The sequence below is a fragment of the Macadamia integrifolia genome, chromosome 14 (genome assembly GCF_013358625.1).
Source record: "Macadamia integrifolia cultivar HAES 741 chromosome 14, SCU_Mint_v3, whole genome shotgun sequence".
In the NCBI taxonomy this organism is placed as follows: domain Eukaryota; kingdom Viridiplantae; phylum Streptophyta; class Magnoliopsida; order Proteales; family Proteaceae; genus Macadamia; species Macadamia integrifolia.
In genome coordinates this window covers 23,268,965-23,278,167 of record NC_056570.1, presented here as the reverse complement: position 1 = coordinate 23,278,167, position 9,203 = coordinate 23,268,965, and the positions used below count along the sequence as shown (strand labels likewise).

At 36.4% G+C, this 9,203-nt stretch overlaps 1 protein-coding gene across 1 annotated transcript in view; it reads right to left on the bottom strand.

The window, feature by feature from the left end:
- LOC122060860 (protein FATTY ACID EXPORT 1, chloroplastic-like) overlaps positions 1 to 6,324 on the bottom strand; it is a 13,010-nt gene extending 6,686 nt beyond the window's left edge. The window contains exons 1-2 of the mRNA XM_042623952.1: positions 6,043 to 6,324; positions 411 to 654 (exon numbers count right to left, since the gene is read on the bottom strand). Of these exons, the coding sequence (XP_042479886.1) occupies positions 411 to 654; positions 6,043 to 6,141 (343 nt within the window). The 5' untranslated portion in view covers positions 6,142 to 6,324. The remainder of the gene's footprint in view (positions 1 to 410; positions 655 to 6,042) is intronic.
- Between the last annotated feature and the right edge of the window lie 2,879 nt (positions 6,325 to 9,203).

Genomic DNA, 9,203 nt, shown 5'->3' with positions numbered 1-9,203 from the left:
TTTTTTTGTAAAGAAACAAAATTTTCATTTTACATACAAGCTCCTCAAATTACATCTTAAAGGAAAGAAATGTCATATTTTATAATCAAACCCCTAAAAATATGTATGCATGGCACCTGCTTAGCAGCTTGACCACAACCTAGGTTCACCTTGGTGCCAGGACAACTATATTAGCATCAAAATCTCATTGACACACAAGCACAAAAGTACAGCATAGATATATAGCTAACCAAATATTATCTCATCCCAAATAGTTGGGATTACTGAGTTTAGATGTAGGTTTCACGAAACATAGGCCATGATTCTTGATTCATGTAGCTAACATTGTGGACCTGCCTTGTTTAACAAGTTAAATACAGTATAATAGAGTATATACTAAAATTTTATCACTAACAATGAAGCTCACTCACCAAATGGGATCCCAAAACAAAAATCGTGGATCTTTGCTGCCCTTTTCTGTTCGGTGACAACTTGCTCCTGTAATTGGTCATCTACCCCCAACTTGCCACCAACTTGTTCTTCTTTATTTGGATAGGATTTCATTGTACCCTCTACATGCGAAACTGATGGATCAGAGGTATAACTTAAGGTGGTCATAGTCTCTAAACGCGTACGTTCAATTCCACTTCCTTCAAGGTGCATAGATACTGGCAACTGAACAACAAAAAGTATCCTCAGCTATTAATATTACTCTGGGTTGTTATAATAACATTGCCCTATAACTAGAATTAAAGAACCAAATATTTGACATACTTGGGCACGATTTCTATCAGCAATCAAATAGGCATAGAAATATAAAAGAAACAGCACCGAGGATATTGCAATCAAAAGAATGTAAACATTATGGCTAAACATTATAGCGTATTTGTGCTGAATGTAAAAGACCTGCCAAGGTTAATCAAGGTTCAAAGGCTCAATACATATGAAACAATACGGAATATTATGTATCCATTTTCAGCCAAACAATACCAAAATATTCTGAAAGGCAGCTTTTACTATGTAAGCATAATATCTGATTCAGAAGCTTGGACACCAAGCACTCCAAACATGTGAGTAGTCAATTGATGCTACAGACGATGAGGATCGTACGATTGGCTATTAAAGTGTAACCTACTAGAAGGATCTAGCCTAAATTATAGGTCATAAAGGAAGAAAATATGGACTCATTGATGCAACAGACTTAAGGACGGTGAAAAAATGGGATTGTGAAGCAAGTAGAAGATGAAAGAAAGATGTTATATGTCTTGGAGGCAGTAATTGAATAGAAAGAGAGAGAGAGAGAGAGAGAGAGGACCGGGTAGCTCCTAGAATTTTATGATTGAAAAATCCATCTCAAACAAATTTCATTTAATTCAATTTCACTTGTTATAAATGATGGTGACTACCTCATCATATAGACTTCTCACTAGTCACAAATTCTACTACTAATGACATTATTAACTGAAAAAATTATATACATTGGACACATTGAACACAGATGACTCTTTAGGAGCAGATCTTCCCAACTCTTTAATGACATTGGAAGATTAAAAGGCTTTGACAACTTTATTGGACTTGCAGATTCAAAGGACTTTTGCACTTATTCATGTACTAATTAGTAAATTAAAAAGATATTTAAGGATTAAACAACCTCTATATACACTGAACACAGAAAATTACCCAAATTCCCATGAAAAACTAAAAGCACAAAGGGTACCCAGCAAACTAAACTTACCAGACTACCCTAGAAACCTATGTAATTAAACTTAGGGAAATGCTTCTTCATGCTCGGTGCTGATATCAATATAAGCATATCCTCTGTTTTTTACCATCTGAAAAACTAATGTGGCAATTCTGACCGTTGCTGATGTGGATTGGCCCTCATGCTAAATTTCATACTGAAACCCAATCCACCCTCTCGGATGCAGGCATAACCTCCCATGCATGACCATTCACCCCTACTGTCATCCTGTGCATCTTTCTGGTAGTCCCAGATTTTTCAACGTTCCAAAACTTGGATTCATCTGAAATTTGGCATACAAACAGGGGGGCGAAAGTCAGTACCATCCAGTTAAGGACAGCTTTTGTTGCCCATATGTGAAGGGGGCCGGTAAGGTTTTGCGTGTTGTATCGAATTAAACTGCATGCTCCACCACTTCTGCAGGCCCCCATCAATTCCTTCGAGTTTTAGTCTTGTGACCATACTCCCCAGGCAGAGTGTTTCATGCGTTAGCTGGGCCCCTGATACACATAAACCAAGGGCGAACACTCATCATTTACGGCATGGACTACCAGGGTATCTAATCCTGTTCACTCCCCATGCTTTCGCACCCCAGCGTCGGTAGGGACCCAGAGAGCTGCCTTTGCTTTTGGCGTTCCTTCATAGATCTCTGGATTTCATCCCTAGACACAAAATTCCACTCTCCTCTGTCTCACTCAAGTGAATTGGTTTTGAGAGCATGCTGCCAGTTTTTGGTGACTTTCACTTTCAACTCGATTCACTGCCTACATGCCCTTTACACCCAGTCATTCCGAAGAACACTTTGCGATCCACAGGTAGTCAAAATTCCAACCCCACATGAACAGCCATGTGATAATTAGTAAAGGGTGTGCTGATTTCCAGCCAGCATCAGGTGTGGTGAACCCCCACCCCCCAAAAAAACACTTACGGCCAAGAACTTAAAATTACCCTACTGGACCAACTTGGCTACCAACCCCACATTACCATGCTTTCTTAATTTTTGGCTTCCTCAATAGATATGTTTTTACAGCCAATAATTGCAAATATTTCACCACTAGTGCATATGAGAAAACTATCAAAAGTAAACTAATATCTCTGGAAGATATAGGAAAATCGATCTCATCAGAGTTTCTATACATATCTCAAAATTTTGAGCATATATATGATATGTCCCTCACAAATGACTTACTGATACTCCTACCCACATAGCTACACCAACACTTTAGTCATAGCGTATAACGAACTATTCTTGCATGCCCAACTGTTGAGCTCAAGCAGAACACTACTAAAATCTCCAATTACTGGCAGCAAAAATATCTTGCAGAAAAAATATTGCAGGACAACAATGATTATTTATAGCTACGTGACCCAACAAACAAAAAATATAAAAAGTAACAAACTAATAAGTACTGCTAGAATAACAGAAGCAGTTAATAAGGCCAATCTATGTAACAAGGGCATTTGATTTTACAAATTCTGCTGCATCAGGCATTAGCAGTACTGTGCTCTCCATTTGAACTTGTAATTTTCAAAGCAGCTGCCATCTCTGACAACCTGTATCTGCAATGGACTCTGGCACCCATGTCTGTTTCCTCCTTACTAGGGACCAGTCAATTGCAAGATCCCTAAGTTTTCAACTGAGTAAACTTCAACATTGATTCCCTTTATTTTTAGGCATCAGATACTATTCTATAGGGCTGCCTAGTTCTGTGCAGAGTTAGTTATTTGTTTCTTATCTTTGACCAGTTGGACACAAGTAAGCCATTAATGAGCAGGTCTTCTCCCGATACACTTGCATCACATAGGCCTCTTAGTTTCCAGATATGAAATCCCTAGCTCTAAGCATCAAAATGTCTATAATTAAGAAGGTAAAGAGCTGAGTGGAAATGAACCATTTTGTTTAAGGCAGCTTCCCACATTTCAGTATTCACAAACATCTTAGTTTCCACTTTCTCAGCAAGAGAGAGCTCGGAACCTTGAATTTCAGTGGCCGACCAGACATTTCAGTGTTCTCTCTTCCTTTCCTCATTTTATTTTCTTGTTTCTCTTCCTTTTTCCTCCTTTTCTTCATGTCCTCTCTTCTGTTTTCTTCTTGATTCTTTTCCTCCCACCACAGCCCACCCAAAGATGCCTCCAGCTTTGTCAAATAGAAGTTTCCATGACAAAAGGTGTCAATAAGTGGGTCTTTCGCAGATTGACATGTCATACGAATCATCACAGAGACATCCCTCTTTACCACTAAATGTTGTTTCCCTAATATGGTACCAAATGAAGTCCAAAGAGCATCACTTGGTACCAGCTGTGATAGAATTCAACACAATCATTGATCCCAATAAAGTGGGTGCTTCATGTCGAAGCTGCACCTTAGAATGCCCCCAGTTCCAAAAGGGCCAGGTTCCTTGGGCACAGACAAAAAGGTGGAATTTATTTGATGATCCTAAGGAAATACCAAAAGGATAAAAGAATAGAGAGGAGAGAATAATGATTTCAGGCCAATTTCTGATACATGAATCAGTCAAGATGACCTAGATATATCCATAGTGGAGACCTGAAACATGCAGCATTGATGGAGACTCTTATCATCAGCTTGAATATACATATCTCTATCATAAATTCCCCTTAATTCTTTCCCTCTATTTCTACTACATACAAAAATAAATAAATACAAACTCGCCTCATTTTCCTTGAATCAGGATATCAAGAAGAATGTAACAATTCAAACCAAAATGGCCAAAAGACTGTTGTCATAGTTCCACAACAGAGCAGCAATGAATAAATAAATGGTTAATGGATTCATCATCCAACTGGTGCATGAGGCAAATCCGAGATAAGAGCTAACACCCCCCCTATGCGTCGCCCATGGAAGGTTCCATAACCCTACATAATCCAAGAAATTTTTTGGGCATGCAAAATATACATAAAACTAAATTCACTTTCACTCAAATGCTTCTGGGTTATGAATAAAAAAAAATTAATTTGCTTTTTGGTAATCAAACTACTACACCCACACCGAACAAGCAACGCAAAATTCTTCAATTGAAAACAGAAACACAAGCCAAGTAAATTGACAGATGTAATTCTGTAGAGACTCTTATGATACTAATTAAAAACTGAATAGGAGTTTAATCAAAACTAACCACCAACATCGCCGTAATCTTTTGAAATTCAAAGTCCATTCCCACCAGAGGAAATTGAATGGAATATCACGAGCTCAATAAACAACAACTCAGCCGTATCCCAACTAAATGGGGTCGGCTACGTGGATCCTTTCTCTCCAATCAGCTCTATTCAACATCATAATTGTTACAAGGCCTATGCTATGCATGTCTTGCCTCACCACCTCTCCTAAGGTCATTTTAGGTTTGCCCCCATCTTTTGTAATCTATTTAAATTCGAAGAACCTCAAGATCTAACTACGGTCAGAAACTCTCAAAAGTCTATTCCCACTAGAGGCAGTTGAGTGGAATGTCATGAACTCAATCAACAAAAACAACAACAACTCAGCCTAATCCCAACTAAATAGGGTAGGCTACATGGATCCTTGTCCTCCAACAGCTCTATTTGACATCATACTTAATAAGAGGCCTAAGCTATGCATGTCTTTCCTCATTTCTCCTAAGGTCATTTTAGGTATGACCCTAACTCTTTTAGATCCTTCAATCTGAATAAAAAAAACTCCTCTATACCGAAGCATCCAAAGGCCTCTGTTGAACATGACCACGCCACCTCAAACAACTTTCTCGTAGCTTATCATTCATCAAAGCTACTCCCAAACCAACTCTAATATGATTATTCGTTACTATCCTTTCTAATTTTACCACTCATCCCTCTCAAAATCCTCTTGTGAAATCCATGTAAAAGGGTTTGGCTAGAGGTTTTACCAGTGCTGGCTGCCAACCTGACCTACCAATCACGAGCTCAATCATGCTTTCTAAATCCCACGGCCACTAGTGATACTTTCAGCTTTGCACAACGGTAGATATTCTAATACCATGTATTAAACATCATAGTTTCGTCCAAAACCGCATCTTGACTAAGAAGTAAACCAAGCGTGTCGGATTGTAAACTTATTTCGTAAATCATATGAGCAAATTAGACTAATTTATTTATTAGCCCAAAGAGATAATCACGGATTACAAACTCCAAAACACATCCATTAGACATGAATTTATATTTGGTTCACTTCCAGTCAAACGTTCAAACTAGACCAAATTAGAACATAACGATTAGCCCTAACTTCATACACGCAAGAAAATCGAAAGATTTTGATGTTTTGCCCTACTAAAATACCATAAAACAAGGGCTTTAGTGGAATGAAATACCTTAGAACGAAGAGAAGCAGGAGGGAATGATCGTTTCTGTAACTGTAGTTTACGATTGACTGAAGAGATAGAAGAAAGCTGAGCGATTGCAGAAGTCATGATGATGGAGATGATGATCCGAAAACGATTCCGTTTCGAAGGAAGAAAGGCAAATCGAGAATGACGAAACCTTGGCCTGGGGAATGACTATAGTTTGCCAAGCAGTCAAAAGTCAACTCGGCATCGCTGTTCAAAGTGGCGACTCGGTCACCGACTTCGCAGTTAAGGTCACTGAGTTCGGTTCCCCGCGGGTTGCGAAAGCCTAGCATTGTATTTTTTTTTTTTTTACAGGGTAAATAGGGGTGTTTTTATCAGTTTGGATCTCGGTCTAATTTGATTTTAGTTTAGTTTGATTTTTTAGTATCGAGTTATCGCTTTGATTTCGGTATAACTCTTTTCACATACTCACCGAGTAACAACAAATCAAATGCATTCATCTAACATTTAAAGAATTCTTTATCAAAAAACATTTAAAGAATTTAATCTTATAGAAGAAAAAATAAAAGAAAGTAAGAAGCTACATTTAAAAAAAAAAAATTGTAAAAAGCTACATCAAGTTTGACAAGTTAAGAAAAAAAATCATAACATCCATGATCCATCAATTTATTGAATGAATTCAATCATTATTCCTTTACTAGAAAAAAAAAAAAATTGCAACTATTGTTCACTCTCATTCTCATGAGTTAAAACATTTAAAAAAAAAAAATAAAAAATGAAATTATATTATCAAATTATCCATGATCGGATGATCCATTCCATCCTTCATCCATTGAGTAAAATCAGCCACTATTCACTCTTATTCTCACAAGTTAGAACCTATAAAAATGAAAAGAGGACCTGTCAGCCGCAATTCATAAAAATAAGAACCAACATATGATGAAGTTTGAGAATAAGATTGATTTATACCATTCTCCACTACACTTTAGAGTGAGAAGAACCAATCCATGATGAAGCTTGAGAAGTTCTAATTGATCCATACTCCCTTTCTTTGTTTGGCATTAACAGCATATCTTTTATTGCATCGGCTATGTCAGCGGCATCATCAATAGGCTCAGTTGTAAACAAAGTACAATCAGTCAGTAATTATTACTAGACTTAGTAACTAAGTAAAGTACAAATAAAAAAAATATGTGAGTGGAAATCACCTCAAATTTAAATCAAACATCCAATTTCGAAAACAAATCAATGCTTCAGCATTGATAAGAAGTAGTTTACTTCGATACTTGTAAATAACACGACCATTTGCACTAAAAGTAGACTCTGAGGCAGTCATTGAAACTGGAACAGCTAAGACAACGTGAGCCATTCGAGCCACGTCTAGATATCTTGTCCAATTTGATCTCCAAAATGACAACACAAGAAAACCATTGATATCATCACTAAATGAGTCTTTGTTTCATCTAGTTATAGTTTAGATCCATTATCAACTTCAGCAATCTCAAATGTTATAAATTCCTACGAAATATATGGAAAATACAGAGTACAAGTAGTTAGTACTTAGCCTTCATTATTATATAAACCTGCAATAAAAAAATAATAAGGTTGTAAAATATTAAACGTTAAATGTATGTACCACTATATTTCGACGAGATCTAGAAGTCCCTGCTTGATTCAATAAAGTTGTAGAAGACTCAATACCACTTGCATCCATGTTCTTGTACTCATTAAATAGCCCATATAATGCACTTTTCACATGACTAGCAATCTCAGACGAGTTTAGGTCAAAGGGGAAAAGTTTTTTAAATGTCCAATTCACAAATCCAAGCTTGTAGCGAGGCTCAAACACTAACGCAACAACCAATATCACAGTACACCGACTCCAATAATTATCACATTTCTTCTTCATTTTCATAGTCATTCCCTTGATTAAACTTTCTTTATTTGATGTCTCTTCCAACAAACTTAGTGGATCTCCCTCACATCGAAAAAAATATAGATTTGCAGTGGAATACTAGGAACCAGAAAGCTCATAAGTTTTTCAATTTTTGACGATTGTTCAAAATCAAGACAAATCTTATAATGGGGGTCCATCAACTAAAGATGCTTAAACCCTCTCCTATAAGATAAGGCAAACTCAAGCATGTGATAGGTTGAGTTCCACCTTGTACAGACATCGGCATGGAAACCCTTACTATATACTATTACCACTTATTTGCAACATTCTAAAAAACTCACATTTCTTGCTATGGATGCTTTCACATAACCAACACTAGCATGAACCAATAACACAGACCAACTATGCACTTCAATTCATCTTGTACAATGAGATTTAAGATTTGTACACAACAATGGTTGTGAAAGAAAGCACCATCACATAAAAAAGATTTCTTCAAATTCAGACTCCTCCTCAAGAATTCAACAAAAGAAGTATTTGCACTAGCATTGTCTAAAGTTATTGAAAAAATTATTTCTTCAATACCCCATTCGGAAAAAAATTTTGAAACCATTTCCGAGATATATATGTCAGAATGTGGAGGCAGCATTATACAAAACCGCAACAATTTTCTATGCAAAACCCAGTCTTTATCAATATAATGGGTAGTCAAAGAAATATATCCATCATTGGTGATGTATGTCCACAAATCACTAGTTCTAGATATCCTCCCATTCAAGGATTTAAGTAAACCCTTGATTTTGATACACTCTATATCGTATAACTTTAAAATATCAGATATTTGTGTATTCTGACTGATATAAGAGTACTCGGGAAAAAGAAAGGTGATTAATTCGCTAAACTCAACATATTCAAAAAAAATCAAAGGCAACTCGTTTCTGATAATAAGTCGAGTAACTTTATTGCGGATAATGTCTTAATCAACTTTTTTTTTTTTTTTTTTTTTTTATTGTTAAAGAATATATTCTAAATCAAATCACCTAATAATAAACAAAAGGCTATCCAAAGGCTATGGTTTAAAAATTAAAACAAGTGAACAACATTCGTTTCTAATTGAATAATTATCTTTGTACGTAATCCCTAAGGATTAGTTTTCCAAAGAAATCTATCCTATTCATACTCACAGTACTAGTGAAATTCCTAAAGACAGACAAATGTCAAATGGTGACAGTGATTGGTTGTTGCACAAGAAAAAGAAAAAGAGAGAGAGAGAGAAAAAAAAAAAAAA